Source organism: Emydura macquarii, unplaced genomic scaffold, assembly GCF_026122565.2.
Source record: "Emydura macquarii macquarii isolate MOO-44397 ecotype Brisbane River unplaced genomic scaffold, CSIRO-AGI_Emac_v2 contig_1790, whole genome shotgun sequence".
NCBI classification, from domain to species: domain Eukaryota; kingdom Metazoa; phylum Chordata; order Testudines; family Chelidae; genus Emydura; species Emydura macquarii.
The window spans coordinates 31,063,485-31,083,177 of NW_027131927.1; the positions used below are offsets into that span (position 1 = coordinate 31,063,485).

The 19,693-nt window shown below is 42.6% G+C and overlaps 1 protein-coding gene and 1 long non-coding RNA gene across 3 annotated transcripts in view; one reads left to right on the forward strand and one right to left on the reverse strand.

Annotated features, from left to right (window-relative positions):
- Nucleotides 1–1,287: 1,287 nt before the first annotated feature.
- On the reverse strand, nucleotides 1,288–13,291 carry LOC137159047 (alcohol dehydrogenase class-3). 2 transcript variants are annotated; one of them, XM_067557230.1, is made up of 9 exons: nucleotides 13,192–13,291; nucleotides 10,495–10,596; nucleotides 9,346–9,487; nucleotides 8,582–8,669; nucleotides 6,900–7,119; nucleotides 5,804–6,064; nucleotides 4,939–5,074; nucleotides 3,757–3,895; nucleotides 1,288–1,635 (listed from the first exon to the last, which is right to left on the reverse strand). In XM_067557230.1, the coding sequence occupies exons 1-9, from the start codon at nucleotides 13,201–13,203 to the stop codon at nucleotides 1,611–1,613; spliced, it is 1,125 nt and encodes a 374-aa protein (XP_067413331.1). In that variant the 5' UTR covers nucleotides 13,204–13,291; the 3' UTR covers nucleotides 1,288–1,610. The 2 variants fall into 2 exon arrangements, with proteins under 2 accessions (XP_067413331.1, XP_067413332.1); XM_067557231.1 differs by lacking the exons at nucleotides 1,288–1,635; nucleotides 3,757–3,895 and adding an exon at nucleotides 3,921–4,083.
- Nucleotides 13,292–13,302: 11 nt separating this feature from the next.
- LOC137159048 (uncharacterized) overlaps nucleotides 13,303–19,693 on the forward strand; it is a 38,003-nt gene continuing 31,612 nt past the window's right edge. The window contains exon 1 of the long non-coding RNA XR_010921530.1: nucleotides 13,303–13,416. This is a non-coding gene — a long non-coding RNA (uncharacterized lncRNA). The remainder of the gene's footprint in view (nucleotides 13,417–19,693) is intronic.

Genomic DNA, 19,693 nt, shown 5'->3' on the forward strand with positions numbered 1-19,693 from the left:
AGTTATGGATTTTATGACTTAACCAGGATATATATGACTGACTGTGAAGTTGCAGGTTAAACGCTGCACAAGGTTGTGTCATTCCTTACATGATTTTTTTCATTAGAATTATAGAGATACAAGACCCTAGAAAGCTTTACATCTAACACAACTACAGCCTAACTTCTAAGTGAATCACTTTGTCAGTGTGAAACCATCTTTAAACAGACTGAACTGTAATATGTGAATCTAAACACAGGTGTCTGGAATGATAGTATAGGATTTCCCTTATACATATTGCTGGAAGACCTCCTGCATGCTTTATTTACACTGCTGATGGCTGATGAACAGTAACACTATAGCATGGGCACTGAAGGCATATGCCCAGCTCTGTAGAATGTAATTCACCCAATGAGAAATGGAGTAAAGCAACCAGAAATAGTCTTTTGAAGTTACCATGGAATGTTCCTATCACCTCATCCAGCCTTGATGAGATTTACTTATAAATTGCCTCATATGTTCCTGCTTGGGCAGCAGTTTATTGGCCAGGAGGAAGAAAGTGAATCCCCAAAATCACTTCCAACACCCTATTCAGTTTTCCTTCAGGATTGTTGATGCAAGGAGTGAATTATCCTCCTCTCACAGTAAGAACTGACAAATCACAGCACACACTGCTGTGGCTTCTGGCCTCCTACTGTTACATCACACACTGTAGGCTAGTTTTAATGTTTTTTCATAATGAAGTCTTGGAGACAGTTTACAGTAGCAGGAATTAAGGTGACAGGTTGGTTGCGTGTTGGGTTTTTGACTTAAATCACCCCCTGCCCTCAAGAGTTTCCCCAGCAGTTAAGTCAGGGCAGAAATTTGCTCACATCTTCTCCTTAGACTGTCCTATGAGAGGTAGTGTATACATGAAGGATTAGATCAGCTGCAGCATTTGACTGGCACCCCCAGCCTCTGCAGAAACTAAGCTTCCAATGAGAAGGACACACTGGCTGTGGTTGAAGAAAACCTCATATCTCTGAACTGATAAAATGGTGAAAAATGCTCCTTTCAGCAGGGGTGTGTTCTCTGCCATGTGAGAGCTTAACTGCAACATTTAACTTTTACTGGTGATCAGCACTGCAGGAAGATCCTCAAACACAAGGCTTAGGAAGCTGCTGCAGAAGCAGCCGGCTCTTCTCCCTCCAATTTTGTTTGGGGACAGGGTTCCTCTCTACACACCTGCACCCCACAGACCATTAGGTAGTAAGTGTTCCATCACCTATTATTTGAGACTTAAAGAAAACAGAAATTTGACTAACAGAATTAAAGTTAAGTGGTGTTTACAAAAAAAACTTAAGCAGCTTTAATGATTTAGGCACTGTCAGCATTCAGGAGCAACTGTAGTATAGAAAAAAAAACATTAATTCTGTGACCACAACTGCATTAGTTACAAAACTTGATTTAGCATTTACCATTAGTTTGAGATCAGGTGACCTATGATTTAATAGAGACTATGATCCTAAAGCAGATGGGTTTTCCCCTCAACTGAATTTTCTCTCCAGCTGATCCTATGCCTCTTCAGGAAGTTCCATTGACTAGTAGATATAGCAGAGTGCTAAGACTGGCAGGTTCCATCTTTGGCCTCCTTAAAATTTCAGGACACTTCGAATGCTTCAACAAAGGGGAAAACAAGACAAAAATATGCATCAATAATAAGATGTTCACCCCATCCCTCAAATGTTACTTAATTCTTCCTTATCTAAAAGCAAGCCTCCCATCCCCTCAAATGAATATTTCCTTTTTTTTTTTTTTTTTTTTTTTTTTTTTTTAAAGCTGCTGAGTTACCTGTTAAGTCAAAAAACTGGTTAGTCATGTTGGTTAATGTCTTCAAATTCTCTACATTATACTCTTATAACCCTCATTTCAAACATGTAAATACATTCTTCCAAACTAAGTTTAGCTTTGAGTATTTATAAAAAGACCTACAAACATTCTAAAATCAATGTTCAGTATTTGTGACTTCATATGTCAATTGGGTCAATGGGATGGCTTTAAATGCATTTTTTCCTTTCCCAACCTGAATTTAAAACAGCTTGCTCTATTCTAATTTCAAGGGGTGCTCAGCTAGGAGCACAGAAGTGCACTAAATAATTACAAATTGGATAAGTTCTCACTCTAATTTCCTACAAGTTAATTCTTGGGTAAAGTTTGTGTGGGCAATGCAGTGTTTGCAGTTGTCAGTCTCAGAAAACACAATTTAATTACTAGTAAAAAGAATGTTACTGCATCTTTATCTGATTTCTATCATGCCCACCAATTGATTTTTTTCCTTCTCCATTTATCAATGTTCTTAATAAGGAAGTGACTTGGACCATTTATTAATCCAGCTTCTATTTTTAAGGGGAATGATAGCTATTTCATACAGATTGCTTTAATTCCAACTCCTCCTAATTGAATTTCCAGACACTCACTTCTTATCCTGAACAAAGATGACTTCCTGGGGGTCTGGCCTATGACTTACAGGCATAGATGGACCTTATCAACCTGTCAGAGTTTGGAGACTAAAGCCTAATGCTATTTATGAGGCTGAAACTGGATGTTGCCTCTTTCTTTGAGTTAAATCTCCTTAGGCTCTCAATCACAGCTGTGGCTTCTGCCATTGTGTCTAGGGGCAGGCTCTTTTTTCCTTCACATGCGAAGAGAAATTGTATATAAAATCCATAAGTGTATCCAGTCTTTGCTTTATAGGGAGAGAATCAGACCATCCCTTTCACAAAAAGGTTGCCAGGGATATACTATGACTGGATTAGATCCTGTCTCGGACAGAGTATTATGCTTTTGTGATAGTTCGTTTGATATTTACCACATGGCAAAATTGCTCCTGAGCCGAGCAATTTCATAATCTGTAAGTAACATTCATGTTTCTTCTTCCTGGTTTGCACCAAGCTCAATGAGAGCCTTAGTTAGCCTTTCCTGAGGAAAAATGTTTTGAATTTATTTACTGCTATAGCTTAGGCTTGCTCTACAAACAGCAGCTTCGTCTTGCCATTTACCTTAGTAGAACAAACTCTTGGAAAGGTAACATGGGCACGGTTAAGTCACATAGCTAGTGACTGAAGGTTCTGTAGTTCTGCCTCCAGTCATGTTAGAGTGGGGGGACATAGCCATTGGTGAACAAGATAAGAGAACAGAATGAATCCAGAACATTAATAATAAATGTAAACTGTACATTAAACAGCTCACTATCAGATGACTTATTACTGAGTGTAGCCTAGCTTTCAGCCAATTATTTAAGATACATAGTTAGAGGAACATGAAATTCAGGTCTACTATTTAACAAAGTCAGTTAAGTTAGCAATACTGCTAATTGCTTTGAATTCAGTTTAACAGAAATTTTGATATCTAAGTTCTTTTTTTGTTATTGCCTTCTCAATCTCTATTTTTATTCTGGTGCTTGAAGTTAGCTTTCCCTTTATTTTTGTCCTTTATGACTTTAGTGCTCTTTCTCCAGTTTGTTTCCTCCTCTCCTCAGACAACCACCATAATACTTTTCCTTGCCTTTCACTTCTACCCACCCAACACAGAGGCTTATGGAACTGAGTGTGGGCAATTAGTTGCTCTAGCTGTGTGTGAACACACTTGGTACATAGCATTTCACAAACCTTATCTGAAACTGATGGGAAGGCATATAGGGGATGAGGGGTGAGGACAACAGGTAAATAGAGAGAAGGAACATAGCAGTCACCTACAAACTCTTACTGAACTATTCAACGTTATGGACATAAGCCCTACCTCTTCCCTGCATGCATCAGTTCAAATGCCTCATTAATTTTGTCAAAAGGCAGAGTGTGAGTCACAAATTCATCGACTTTGATCTTTTTTGACATGTATTCATCCACCAGCTTCGGTACATTCTCTACACTCTTCCAACCTGAAAAACAAACAAACAAACCAACCCCACCAAATTTTTTACCCAATACATTCAAAGCCATGCTGGGGCAGGAGATAAAATATATCCCCCTCACATTAGTATTAGTCATTGAAGTTCAATTTTCTTGGTATGTGAAAGATTCTGGGGTCATGTCATAATATCCATTCCCAGATGGCTGTAGAAGAACACTGGAGTAAAGGATGAAAGAGTACAGCTAAAATGATCAGTCAAAATGGAGGGCCTCATTTGCTAAACAGAGTAGTATATTACTTTTCACTGCATGGACTTCCATTCAAAGTCTAGCTGAGATCACCTCAGAAAACCAGCTCTGAACCCTCTTCCTAGTCTACGTTTGTGTATTTTATAACCAAACCACAGCACAGTTTTGTATTGCATGGAAGACAGTTGCATATAAGTGATACCAAGCTTGGACACACCTGGTAAGGATGCCAGCAGCTCTTCGTTCCTGAGTTATGTCTACCAAGAGGTTGGATAATAAGGAATTATGGGAAAGTTGACATTTCTGTTCTGACAGGTGAGAGGCCAGATCTGCTTCCTGTACTTTAAATAGTTTCTTCTTAAAGGCTCCCATTTTACTGTCTAAACTACCACCCCGAGGTTTGAATGAGCATCAGAGCCCAGTAATTCCATTTGCTCAGTGATTTAAACAGTGCAGTTACTTACACAAACATGTTTACTTTATTCCCCATTTCCCAGGTGAGCAGCTCTTCTTGTTATTGCTCAAGACTTCAAGTGACAGTTCGTCAACTCAACTATAATACATCTATAGAACTACACAGGAGAAAGACTCCCATTATGGCTACTTTTTGCATTTTAAATGTATAATGTGCAACAGAAAGATGATTATTCATAGCTTCTCTATGGAGATAGTTATTTATAAAAGGTTATATTTTAGAAGCCAGTATAACATTCTCTAAGAATGTCTGGATAGGAACCAGTTTCTTGCAAAAATAAAAAGGGAGACAGTACTTTCTCTCTCTTTTAGCAAATAAGAAAGATCGCCACTGGGCCAGAAAAGTTACCTCCAAAGGCAGTCCCTTTCCACGTACGACCAGTTACTAGTTGGAAGGGACGGGTAGAAATCTCTTGACCGGCAGCAGCTACTCCAACTATCACGCTGACTCCCCAGCCTTTGTGGCAGGCTTCCAAGGCAGCCCTCTTCAGACAGAAAGAACAAAGTTAATCCCTGTTAAGACACATCTATTTATATGTAGCTGAACAGATTTCACCATTTAACATTACTGAGAGCAGATGTCAGTGATGCTGTACGTAGTCAGAACAAATTCTGACAAGTATATATAATTTAATTGGTAGAAGACACTTCTGTAAAAAGGCTAATATTCCAACACCTTGCGTCACAAATTTTTTTGTTTTTAAAACACTTCAGGTGCATTCCGTCTCTCACGTGGTGTCAAATAGAATCTTTCTATTTATTTCAATGGAAGCGGGGTTGGACTTTGAAAGAACAACCTGGTCTACACTGTAATGAAAGAATTAGTAAAACATTCAGCCTAGCAATTCTGTAATTAAGGTATTACGTTTGTAATTTGAGAGGAAAGGTGAAGAAGTGAAATCACAGGGATTCTATTTGCTGATATTTTGTTTTTCAGTTTACATGACAAATTTTCTTCCATAATTATATTTTAGAACATAAAGGAGATGTTTTCCACCTAAGCAATGGAGTTGTCTTTCATTTTATAATTAGGATTAGTTGAAATGGACCCTTTTAGTCTATTGTATAAGAATTATCCAGCTACTCTCAATAGCAAAATGATAGAATGTTCCCTCGTAAATAGAAAGGGGCTTGTCTTCCTTTTAAGGTAATTAACTATTCCAAGTTGCAGTTAAACTTCCCTTCCCCATCAGTACTGCCATGCGCACACTTACCATGACACCAACATTGCCAATGCACTCAAAAGAGTAGTCCACTCCACCATCAGTCAGCTCAACCAGCACCTCCTGTATGGGCTTCTTAAAGTCCTGAGGGTTGATGCACTCAGTGGCGCCAAACTCTTTAGCCTTGGCAAATTTATCTTTGTTGAGATCAACGCCGATGATCCGGGAAGCTCCAGCCACTTTACAGCCCATAATAACTGCCAGCCCAACTCCTCCCAAACCAAAGATGGCACAGGTAGAACCGGGTTCCACCTAACAGAGCAAGAGAAATCTGTTGAGGAGGGAGGAAAGAAAAACACACCCTTCCACTTGTTTGGGAAATACCTATACAGTATCTATACAGTTATCTATACAGTAAGAAAAATAGAGAATAAAAATCCAGAGCTGGAAGTTTGGACGTAGGGGACTACACTAGAGATTTTTCTTGTGTATGAATTGTTTATGAAGTGCTGTAAATGGCTGCTCTTCCACCTTGTCCAAAAGGTGGGCAATGGCTTTGGATCTCCACTAGAAGAGTGGGAAGTTTACCCACATGAAGAGGGAGAACTTGACACATAATGGGATGGCACAGAGCAGGTGGAAGCAGAGATCACTTTATCAAAGGGGATATTTAAAGCAGCTTTGCAATGTTGTCAATATGTACTAGTCTATCCTTACTCTAAGTTAACCTCCACCAAACTGTAATATCCACCCACTAACAAATCCCTGAACTGTTCATGGTGGCTACTCTCTACATCCACTTTCATCCGTCAAGACATCCCTTCTCTATCCCACTGCACGAAGGAAGCAGGGAGAAAGAGGAACAGGGATTTTGATCTGCATTCAACTGACTCCATCTGCTGAGGCTAAAACAGGTGGAAGCCCAGGTCAGTCTCTGTTTCCTACTAGGTCTGGCTCCCTTTCAAATTTGGCAGAGAAAGAGGAAGGAAGTACATGTCCCCTCACCCTCCACCCATTCAGTAGCTGCTCTGGTCTTACTTTCTCCAAGCCCAGCCCTAACAGATTTTTGTTACAATACTTGACCTCCAGTTTAAATGTCATTAGCCACAACTACAGGGAAGAGACAGCGATCATCTAGAGCCCATACCTTGGCAGTGTTGATGACAGCGCCGTAGCCTGTTGAAATTCCACAGCCCAACAGGCAAACTTTATCCAAAGGAGCTTTAGGATCTATTTTAGCCACAGAGATATCAGCCACAACGGTGTATTCAGAGAAGGTGCTGGTCCCCATGAAGTGGTAAATCTGCTTCCCTTTGCAGGTTAACCTGCTTGTACCATCAGGCATCAGTCCTTTTCCTTGGGTAACTCTTAAAAAAAAAAAAAAAAAAAAAACACCAACCCACAATACAACAAATATTGATTATAATGTCACAGAAAGTTATAGGGGAGTCTAGGAAGTGATGTGGTGAAAACAACAAAATGGTAGTTTCTGAACAGTGCATGAAGAGTTAGTTCCATGATTACACTTAGACTACAATGGGCCAGTAGTCTCTTTAAGTAAATCTTGAGTTCATGAAAGTTAACAGTTTTCAAAATTTTTACTCTTTGTTGACTTTAACAGGCTTTCGATCAAGCTCCAAGGCCTCAATTCATCAAAGTACTTAAGAACATGCTTAAGTCCCACTGAAGTCACTGGGCCTTAAGCACTTAAAGTGCTTTGATGAAACAGGATCCAATAGCACTCTGACACAGACATTAAGGAAACTGCATAATGGCTACAAACCAATGCTTTTGCCAACATACCCCACTCCTGCTCCACTGCGTCCTCTGTTCTTTTCGTTCTAGGGTTTGCCCACGCTACAATCATGGGATCTGATTTGCAGTTTGTGCAGTCAGACCTGAACTAGCTTTAATCTAGCTAGGTTGGGTATTGGAGCAGAGAAGCGGAGGCAGCACAGGCTTCCGCATGGGGTAGCCACCCAAGTTATTACCCTGGGTTCTGGGCAGGCTTGTACAGCCTGCGCAGAACCACAGACTGCTGTGGCTTCACTGCTACCAGTTCTCTAGCTAGTCTTAATCTAGCTAGCTCACATCCTGCGACTGCAGTGTAGATACACCCCAAGGTCTCTGCTGGGCAGCCTCTGCCAATCGCATCAGACTGCATAGCGGTTTTGTAGTATGCGTGAATGGAAACTGAGGTCATGCTAGTGTTTACTTGCTATTTAAGCTGGGTCTCCTAAAATGGTAGCCACCATTACTGCTAGAGCGCTGTTGAGTGGCTCATGTGACAAAGATTTAAACTCACGACACCTTAGCAAAGGCTAACTGAAGTGCATCACATTTAGGACAAAGACAGGGTAGAAAACACAAGCTATGGTTCTTGTTTATAAAGGGAAAACTACTGTTTCTTGGGTTGAAGATATTGACCACATGGAGTCTCCCCCCCCCATTCAAAGGGCAATAATTTTCTACTATAAGCTACCATTTGAATAACAGAATTTTGAATACAGCCTCGTGACTAAATACCCTAACAAATGACAATATTCATGGTGTAGCATCACATCCATGCACAAAGAAGTGAATTTAAGTAAGACTAGAAAAGGAAACAAAAAACTACTACTAAGTCTCGAAAGGGGGGAGGTGGGAAGGGGGTATTGCATAACAAACTAAAACATGCATCTTTCCAATTAAGTGACCTTGCTCTGCATTTAATCATATTGTATATGAAGTCAAGACAATTTGATACAAATTCAGTTCACTTTGTTACATTAAGTGAGTGTATACTGGACAATTATTGTTCTGTGTGTATAAAGAAAAAAAGGCACCAACCTTATCTTTTGGCAGAGATTAGTTTTAGGGTTCAAACAGAACTTGCATTCTCCACATTGTGGGATGTATAGTGGGATGACTGTGTCACCTAGAGAACACGAGAGAAACATTTCATGTGGCTAGCTGTTTAAAGGCTGAAAGGACAGTATGCCAGAACACACACACATTTGGTATGTGGTCAAATGTAGCTGTCAAATGCCATGAAATTTAATTCATGCACAGTCTTATTTGTGCATTTAAAGTCTCTTAAATGCTTACAAATATAGAATGACAAAATATGTTTTGTAAAGTGCACTGTATAAAAAACCTGATTCATCTGATGTCTCGAGTAAACAATTTCCATTTAAAATTAAACATGAAGAACAAATGTTCCAGAACAAACAGGAACAAAGATGTAAAATCTAGCTTGAAAAAACAGCATATTTAGACAGCTGTTATCTTTAATTGTTCAATTGGTTACAAACAACTGATACTTTTAAGACACAAACTGAATTCAGATAGTTTCTTCATATAGTTTTACATAATAATCCTGTAATAACAATTCAGATTCTCTTCTGAACAGTAAACCAAGAGCACATCTGTTTGGCTAGTATTGGACCACTCACATGAAGGAAAATTTTAGGCAGGTATAGCCCAACAAAAACATCACAGCAACTCATCAGCTTTGCTTTTACGTGGACAAGTCTGAGCAATTTATTCTAGTGATGTGAGATTTCCACAAGAAACTAGAAAAAGCACTTGTAAAGTGCCCAATGTTTTCCTACCTGGTTTTAATTTAGTTACTCCTTCCCCAACACTCTCCACAATTCCTGCTCCTTCATGACCCAAGATCACCGGGAAACACCCCTCGGGATCTGCCCCGCTCAGTGTATAGGCATCTGTGTGACAGACAGCAGTGGCAACAACCTACAGGAATATTATAATAATTGGAAATATCCTAGAGGTAATGAAGGAGACTCTAAAGACATAACTGATATTGAAATATTTTTCCTGGTCAGTAATCCAAGCCTAGTGCTAGGATGAATTCACGGATTCTGAAGACTTTTGTAGTAGTTCAACCAAAATGTTTTTAGCGCTGGCAAGTCACAAGAGATATTAGACCTGAAAAAATAATCACATTGCTTTGATCTCTTCTTGTTTTTCATCATTTCAGTTCAATTCTGACATGAAATTGGCAGTCTGCTAAAATCAGTGCTCTATGCCATTTGAAAACAACATGGTATCCCAGATTTCAAACGGGATCAAGTAAATCTCCAACAGTGGAAAAAAATCATCTTATACAGAAGGTCCACATAACATCATAAGCATCACATAAATCCAATATAAGACCTTAATACAGCACAGTGGACCTCATGTGGACCCCCTGCACAGAGGCATGTTGCATCCTAATATATATATTAGTTTGGGAGATAATGGCTATTAAAAAGTCTTGTTAGAATTAGAAGTGAAGATCTGGAGAGTGCAAGATGCTAATCACAGAGATGAGTTTAAGGCCTGATAAATTAAGACCTGAAATGGCTAGCACTGAATGTCTCATGCAATTTGAAAAATGTAATGACTAAAAGAAAGGTCAGTTTTCCATTGGGATAAAGCATATATTTCTAGTTCAGATGGTTTGTGGTCTTTAAAACGACCACTGATCCCAGAGACTAGCTGTGTTATTTAGGCTTTATCCCAGGACCAAAGTAAGTGTTAGGTCTCAGACCAGCGGCAATTTCATTTTATGCCACAACTCAAAATCCAGACACCATCATTTTCTTTAGAATTTTTCTTAGGTGTCAAACAAACAGATAACACTAGCACTATAAAGTCAACATTCTTTTCTCTGTGGGAAAACAAATTATTCAGCTTGATTTATTTGGTCTCCCAAAGTACAAAGTGAAAAGCAGGCAATAAACATTTGCATAAATTACCTTAATACGAACTTCATGTGCTTTTGGTGGTGCAACCTCTACCTCTTCTATAGAGAGTGGTTTGCCTGCCTCCCAGGCAACAGAAGCCTTGCATTTAATAACCTAAATGAGGAAGAAGGGCACAGTTATTGCACTGTTCCTTTATAATAATTCTTGTTCACTGAAAGGAACAAATGAGAAAGACTACTAATTTTTGGAAATAATCCCAGATATGAATGGGCCAGATCCTACCCTCAACTCCAATTGACTTTAGAACAAAGGGAGAGTGGTCCTACATTTGCTTTTAAACAAGAACCACCAAGATCTGGAATTTAAGTTTTATTCTTATTCTTCTTTATTGTTTTGAAGACAACATACTGTGGTAATTGAGGGGTCATATGAAAAAGTTTAGGTAATGCTAGTGATATTTTAAAATAAACAATCAGCACTTAGGTGAGGCACATAATGTTCTTCTGTAGCTAGTGCCAGCAGTACACACAATCAAGATTACAAAGGTTGGAAAATTTAGTTGTCATTTGTCTCGCACAAGGGTTTGCATCCACATAAAAGTCAATGTGTTGCCCCACATCCAGCCTGCTCCCATTGGGGTTTTCTGCAACCGATTATGTGTGGCCAGCACAGAGAACCTTTACACAATGCATGGGAGATGCACTTTGCCAGCAGAACTGCCCACACCAAGGCTCTATGTAGGCTTCTGCTTCGTGGGTGAATTTCACCCTAAAACCACACTGCATTTATTTACATAGGGAAGCTCATTTTTTCAACCAAGAAGGATAGAAACATTTTGACAATAAACAGCACTTAGATTCTTGAGAAAAGAGCAACATTTTGGAATCCATGGGTCCAATTCCAGTTACATAGATGCACTTCCAGCTGAGGAAATCAGTAGGCATTATATCCATGCAACCAAGAACAGAATTGGATCCTGTGAGAATGAGGATCTGGACTGATTCTGGATTTCCCTTTTTAAAACTCTGATGAGCTCCAGCTCCACTGTCTGAGGACCCATGGAAAAAATCTTATGCTGGTAGTACATCTGTCAACCTAAATTATTCTCCTTTTTAATCACATAGGGCAGCATCTTTTTCAGTGAAAGGATAAATGAAATAGCTTGCCACAGAACACAGAGGTGTGTTCTAATGAATTTGGAAGCTGAGTTTAAGGCCTTGTCTACACCGGGAAACTGACTGGCATGGCTATTGCAGAATAACTCCCCCTATTCTGAAATAAAAGTGACTTTATTTTGGAATAATTACTCTACTTTGTGAACAGGAGTAAATATTCCAGAATTGAGTGCTCACATAGGGGAGCTATTCCAAAATATTTAAATAATACTGGAATAGCCATGACAATCAATTTCCCCCCACGTAGAAAAGGCCTTTGCTACTTCTTCCCCAGCCCTTTTCACAAACTTAAGGCTAGTTTATTCTGCATTATTGTCTGTATGCACATAATAAATGTGATATATTCACTTTATGGAAGCAGCTGCACAGAAACCAAAGAATTAGGTGCTTCTGCACTTGGGAGACTGAATAAACTCCTGAAAGTTTGCCAGGAAATCTAGTCAGTTTCTAGGGCTCAAAGTACAAGAGGAATTGTCACACTGTAAATACCTTATAAGTTTTCAGTTAAGCTTTTTCCACACTGTGAAAATGTATTCATTCTCTCACACTGAATGTGAGCATTTTTTATTACAAATGTAAGAGGTGTAATGTTTGTTCATTGAATGTTCACAGTCCATTAGGAAGGTCTAAGCCTATTCTAAAACTTTTATGTTTTTAAGACTTCTCTTTATTTAAATAACCCATGCCCCAGCTCCCAGCCAAGAGTGAAGCCTGGCTGCTGCAAGCCCTGGTGGCTGGTTCCCGCTCCCAGGAACCACCAGCAGCAGCACAGGCTTCTCACCCCTCTCCCAGGAACCAGCAGCAGCAGCACAGGCTTCTCACCCCTCTCCCAGCTGGGAGCAGGAACCTGCTCTATGGGCTTGCAGCAGCAGTCTGCTCCCTGAGCTGTGAAATTGACAAGGGCAAGCTGGAAGCGGACATTAGCAGCCACTGTGTGCACGGCAGGAGGAAAAGCCCTCTGCTGCTTTAATGTACATCCCTCCACACTTGAACTGCCACCTCAGAATCACGGAGAAATACATTCAGGCCTGGCGTAGGAGTTAACGGCCTCGGGCCCTCTTCTCACCACAGGTCTGAATTTGGCCCCTTCGCTTTAAGCTGAGGCCTAACAAGCAGATTCCGGTCCCAGGAGCACCTCTCTAAACCCTGGGCAACTCCAGCGTGAGCAGCCCTAAGGGCCGTGCAACCTCAGCTCCAGCAGGCCCCCTGGGAGGACAGGTCGCAAGAGCGCTGTGGCCGCACGGGAGCAGCCCCAGAGCCCCGCTGGCGAGCTAGCCCGCCGCCCGCCACCCTCCTGCACTGCAGCCTCCAGCCTCCCCGTGCGCTGCCTGCTCAGCAGCCTGCCCCGGAGATGCCTGAGAGCGCGGCGGATACAAGCGCCGCCTGGGCCGGGCCGCAGCTCGTGTTCCTCTCCACCCCCCGGGGAGCGTTCCACGCCGGCTGGGCAGGGCAGGCAGCTCGCGTTCCTCTCCACCCCCGGGGAGCGTTCCACGCTGGCTGGGCAGGGCAGGCAGCTCGCGTTCCCTCCACCCCTCCGGGGAGCGTTCCACGCCGGCTAGGAGGAGCCTCTTACCCCACTCGCCATGAGTTCCCGCGCTCCGTATCCCGCTGTAGCTCTGCGTGTAAATAATCAGGCTCGCTCGGCTGGCTGGCTCCTCAAAGCATGCGCGCTGTCGCGGGAACCGCCTCTTGAGGGCCGGGCAACAGGCAGCCACTTCCCCTTAAGGAGATGCTGAATGAAGACTCGGTCTGCCCATTTTGCCGGCTTGTAGCCATCGCGACAGAGACGCGAAGGCCGGTAAGAATTGAAATGTGAGGTGCAGGGCAGGGGAGTCTGTGGTGCAATGTCTGCGTCCTGTGAAGCTCGCTCTGTGTTTGAAATGTCATGTCAGCGGGACCGCCGGATGCTAACAAGTTTTCTGGGGAGAGGGAAAACGTGCCCCCATTAGTCCCCGCCCCAGTTTGTCCCTGGGCGGCGGCGTTGTTGTTATTGTGTAGTTGCGGAGTTGTTTGTGCATCAGATTTTAAAAAAATTATTAAAGAGCATGTTTCAATAATGGTCAAGTACAGAGTTTAAACGGAGAGTTCCTGGACATCCAGGCATAAGGTACAGATTATCAGCAGGTACAGAGTTTGGTTGGGAGTCAGGAGTCCAATGAAAGCATAATCTGTGGTATCCTGTATGGAGGGTAAGGTGTGTCGGTTAACAGTACACACGATCAGTAATTTGGGAACGTCACTTATTGCAGGGGTTACATAGGATGCGGTTAATGGGGAGTAGGTATGTCCATAATAGTGGATTGTCCCTCATTGAGTCAGTTATGTGGTGTAGATAGTCCTTTAATCTATAAATTCCTCGCGGTGGTGCTCCGATTTACTCATCCCAGAACTGCCTGTGCCCAGTGATGTGCTCAATGTAAATGTCTCTCGACCACCAGATGGTGTCAGACACCATGAAGCGCCGCATCAGCCGGGTGTAACGCCGACCGACACCGCAGGCCTGCAGCACACACTTGTTGCGGGGATCCCAAGCGCCCAGGGCTCTGAGGATCAGGGTGTGGGTCTGAACCTTGTAGCCCTTTGCTCTCAGGACGTCAGCCGGGGGCCATACGTCTCCTCCTTACGAGTTCGCGCTGCGTGAAAGGCTGGGGTCCTGTTTTCGAATGGGACCGTGACGTCCACCATAACGATCTTCTTCTGGTCCTCATTGGTGACGATGATGTCCGGACTCAGCGGGCTGTTGGATCTGGGGATGGCGGAGTTCACGGTGACCTTTCCCAAGTGAGGCAGGATGGCTTTCACGAGCCGGCTCTGGACTGCGTTGTGCCGCAGCTGCCAGGCTCTGGAGTGGGGCTTGCAGCTGCAGAGGACGTGGGGCAAGGTTTCGTCGTTGTACCCGCATTTCCTGCAGCGTTTGTCCCGGTTCCTGTGGCGGATGGCCCTGTTCAGCAGGAGGCAGTTGAGTCAGGCCCAGTGGATGAACCGCCAGTCTGTGAATCAGGTGAAACTGCCCCATGGCAGAAAGTGGTTGCTGGTGTCCCACTTGCTGGTCAATTTGAAGGTCTTTCCCTGGTCAGGTTTCTTCTTTAGGTCTTCCATGTAGAGTGCATGGATGGCAGGGACCTCTCCAGCATGCCCCGGGCACTAGGGGTGACGATAGTGTGGTCCATGGCTCTGATCCACGGCACCAGGACTGACAGCTCCTGGTGCTCCTCGCACCACGTCCAGCGGCAGCCGATGCATTTTCCCAGGTGCCGTGTAGCGTTGCGAGCGCGGGTCCAGAGTGAGGTGATGTCGCCCCCGTCCCATCCAAATTCGCCATCCAGGGAGCCGCTGAGGTAGGTGGCGATGTCTTGGCTGGAGGGGGTTCTGCTGATCCGCTTTTTGACGACCTCTCCCAAGGTGTTCGCCGTGATGTTCTTCACAGTAGTGTCTGGGCAGGTCAGCAGGCAGAAGGCCTCGGTGATGACTGCGATGTCGCAGAGGTTGCCCATGCGGGGGACGTTGGCACCTCCTTGTCTGTGCCCGATGTAAGTCAACTTGTTGCTGGCCCTCTGGGGGAGGAACAGCCACCTCTTCACCAGCTGCCTGATGGCGCTGTCGGCCTTGTTGAGGGGCACCTTTGCCACGGCTGAACCTTGCAGGACGAATGAGATGCGGGGGATCAGGAAGGTGTTTAGGGCATTGATCTTTTGCCAGGGCATCAGCAGGGAGGTGTCAATCTTGGTGGCATCCTGTAGGATCTCCTTGATGGTGTCCTTTGGAGTCTGCCGGACGCAGAAACCTGTAGGCATGCCCAGGTGCTGGTACGCCTGATCTTCCTTGAGTGAGATCATGGGCTCACCCTGGATGTGGAACGAGGTTGCCTGGACTACAACTCAGACGTACATCTTTACATGCACCCAAAGGGGGAAGGCGCCCAGGATGTTCTCAAGGCCCTCTACGTACAAGCATTATTCCCCTGCGTAAAGCCATAATCCTTTTTTGTGACATCACAACTGCTCTCCACTCAAATAAGTATTATTTCATTCATGTAATAATGCCTATCCTAAACTGGTCTGAGAGAACACTATCCTATCCTTATTTAAATCTCTCCTCAAGATAATTTTTTGCCCATGACCTCTACAAAAATGGGAACTTATATTGCTGCAAGGCCGTGAGACATGGCTGCAAGCTGAGGTGTTCTTTTATTTTTTAATTTTTAAATACATAAAATATACATACTGCAAATTCTTACCTCATATAGAGACTTACTGGGCTATGTAGTTATTAGATAAGCAGAGGACCCCCTTGTCTCTCCTCCATTACCCCCCCAAATACACTCTGTGATCTACTCTCCCTATTCTGGTTTCTTTTTTGACTACCAAAATGCAGTACTAGATATATGAGTATTTACATCAACCTATCCTTCTCAGACCTCTGTGAAAACCGCTGTCCTAAAGTAACTGAAAGTATCAAATTGGATAAAGCATCCTAGACAGAACTTATGTATTTCCTAGGAAGGCAGGATCCCCCAGATGATGTTATTTATCCCAGCATATCTGTCCCAATGGCTCTTTCTGGCCATCTTGAACAAAAATGTCCAGAATCAGGCTAAAAGTTTCTTCAGATTTTTTTGGCAAAACTGTACAGCCATAATATGCCTGGCCTTAAAAGTGGGATGGCCCTTCTTCACCTTCGTATTTCTTATTGGGCCTCCAGACTCAGTTTTCTTAAGGTCTTGTTCTGTATCTCAGTAAGCTCTGCCTGGTTAGAGCTGGAGATGAAAAAACGCTTATCCTTTGTCTATTGGTGGGAAGACAAGGAGCATCTGAAACTCCTCAGCTGGGCAATGGGTAAGCTCTCATCAAGGTACATGGCCAGGCTTCAAACTACACCAAAAGGAGACCGTCAGACTCTCCATTATTCTTATACGGCATTACCAGCAACGACTCCTTCCTTAGAAAATGATTTTTTGGGGGGAGTGGGAAGGGAGATAAATAGTCCGAGACTTTATCCTTTTCGCCAACTGTGATTCTCATCTAGCAAGTTGTTGCATGCAAGTGGACCCTAGTGAAGCCCCATTGATTTCAGTGAGGCTATGTGTGAACGCAGCAGTCCTTGTGTAACAGATTACTTGCATAACTGGGGTCTGCATTTTAATGGAGCAGCAGTGTGATCTACTGCAGTGAACTGGGTTGAGAACCAGGAACTCCTGAATTATAATTTCAACTCTCTTGCATCAATTTACTGTTTAGAGAAGTGGGGAGGACAACGTTTGTATAGCACTTTGAAAAATTAGAAGGTATAAATATTATTTATTTATTTCTGTTGAGTAGAGCTGATAGGTTTTCATTTTTCAATCTTCAAAATGAAAATAATTTTTGAAATGTTTTAAGGAAGTGTACTAAATTGACCCACACTGAGGTTTTTCACAATTTTTAATGGATTTTAAAACAAAATTTTTATCAAAAAAATTATGGAAAATGTTATTGAAATTGGTATTGAAATTTTTGGTTTCAAAGGGAAAACCTTAGCTGTGATTTCAGTAATGTAAAGCAGAATACATTTCCAAATGAATGCACTGTGTGACAGTTAGGTGTGTGATCTCTTGATACAAGAGAATACAAGGTCTCTTTTAAAGTTTTGCATTAGAATTGCATGAAGCTGGGATGCGTATTGCTTTTTGGTATTTGTTTGAGATGGAAATCAGTGTTTTGTGGATCATGTTTGAAGGTGACAAGGAAAGCTAGAGTATTTCCCCATAACTTATTATTTTAGTTGATGAAAGGTGAGCAAAACTCCTATTAGCTCAGAAGGAGAGGAGTAGGGAGTTTCATATTTTTTACACACACGCGTGCGCGCATGCACACACAAGATGCTGGTAATTAGATAAATCTACTGGAAACAAATAAATTGTACCAGAGAGAAAATAAAATAAAATGAACACTAGATGGCACCATGATAACTTGTGTGAAAATGTTAACTTAATTGCAAAATGTTTCTGCACAGGAGCACTTGTACAATTTTTAAAACTCAAAAGTTTAAAAAAAAAATTTGTAAAACTTAGTGATAAAGTCCAGTGACAAAGACTGGTGTTAATTTGTAATATTTATTTTTATCTAGTTTTAGATAGTTGTTACTTTTATGATATGGAGTTAAATAAAACAAAAATGGCTAGATTCAGTCAAATTTGCAAATTTACTTGACAATAATACTCAATGGTATGGATTTTAGAGTTAATTTATTTATAACACAGAGATATGATGTTAATGTGTGTGTTAACATTTTAGGCCCTGATCCCAGGGGAACTTATGCACATGCTTAAATGGGAAATGGATAATTCAATGGCCCTGAATAATTCATCAGAATTACTCACTGGTACGGGGGCTTGAGTATTGGAGCAATTTTTATAGTGGGGATACTGAAAGCTAACAAAACTGTGAACGCTGTATATGATGGAAGCCCTGTCTTCAGCTGCTGTTATTACTTCAAGCCAAGGGTGATGCTGCGTCCCGAACACCTCTACTTCCAGTGTCTCTGCACTGGTGTAGAATTAAGGATGTACATAGCATTTGCAGTATCAGTGCCTTTGATGTTATTTAAACATTCATCATAAAGTGAGGTCCTGATATTTCCTCTAACTCTCACTGGGGACTTGCCTAAATAGGGACTTTTACCAGTTAAACCAGTATAATTAAACTGGTAAAGTTAAACCAATATAGTTATACCAGTATAAACCCTCGTGTGGACAGTCTTGTTTCAGAGTAAGAGTGGCTTTTCTGGTTTTGTTTGAACAGTTTACCAAGTAATACAAGCTAAACCAAAAATAGTCCTCTTACACTGGAATACGAGTGTCCGCACAGGCGGTTATACTGGTATGACAGTGTTGGTTTAAATGCACACCTTAGTTTATACTGGTGTAGCTTTCCCACGTAGACACATGACTGCCAACCCTCATGAATTTGCCATGAGTCACATGATTGTGCCCCCCTGCTGCAAGAGCTCTCATGATGGTGCAAAGCGCTCCTGCACCTGTGCAATCATTTTGGAGATGGTGACTACACGCACTACCTTCCTGCTTCCAGCAGCCGCCTGACTCCCTGTTCCTAGCAGCTGCCTGCTCTCTATTCCCGGCCTCAGGTATCTGCATCCCTGACTTCTCCCCTCCCTTTCCCCAACCCACCCTACTCTCGGCTCCCAGCTCCCATCTCTCCATTGTGCTGCTTCCTGGCCCCAGCACACACCTGGTACGTGGCCCCGTCCCCAAAACCCACCTTCTTCCTGAGTCCCTAGTGCTGCTGCTTCTCCAGTCCTTCCTTCATCTCCCTTCTGTCTCACTGACCTGGCCCCTTAATTTCATCCCCTTCCTCCCATTGCCCTGAGCCACCCTGCTCCCAACCCTGATAAATACCTACTCTCCCCCTCCTCAGCAGGTTGGGGTTTCCCTGTGGGAGTAGGCCATATGTGGGCAGAGGAAATTCCCTGATACTAAGAAAAGGATTTTCAGGGGTCTGACTGAGGGCTTCCTGCAGGAGAGTGATAGTGTCAGGGGCACTAGCAGGGGTGGGCACTAATTGATTTTTGGGGGAAAGGAGGTGGCAGTAGCAACTGACTTTTTGGGAGAAGTGAAGTTTTGTGCAGCACCATATGTGATGTCCCTCATCACGAAGAGCTTGTCTACATGGGGAAGTTAGTGTGAAATGGCGAGGGTGTGAATTTAAATCCACTTTTAAATTCTTTGGAAGTGGATTAACCTATTAACCAGAACTGCATAAAGGCACTCTTAGTGCGGAATAAGACCATCCACATGAGGGGCTAGTGCCAAAGAGTTGTTCAACGATAGCTATTGCACACTACCTGTTGTGGGCTTTTTCCCCATGAAGGCAAGCCCTAATTGGGGATGGGCAGGGAGAGCTAAAAAACCAAAAGACAGACCAAAAATTACAATATCATCTTTAAAAAAAAAAAAAAAAAAAAATACCCAACTCATGATTTTTGGGCCAATTCCATGATTTTTTGGAATCTGACTAATGATTTTTGATCTCCAGAGATTGGCGGTACTGTAGACCAGTGGCTCTCAATCTTTCCAGACT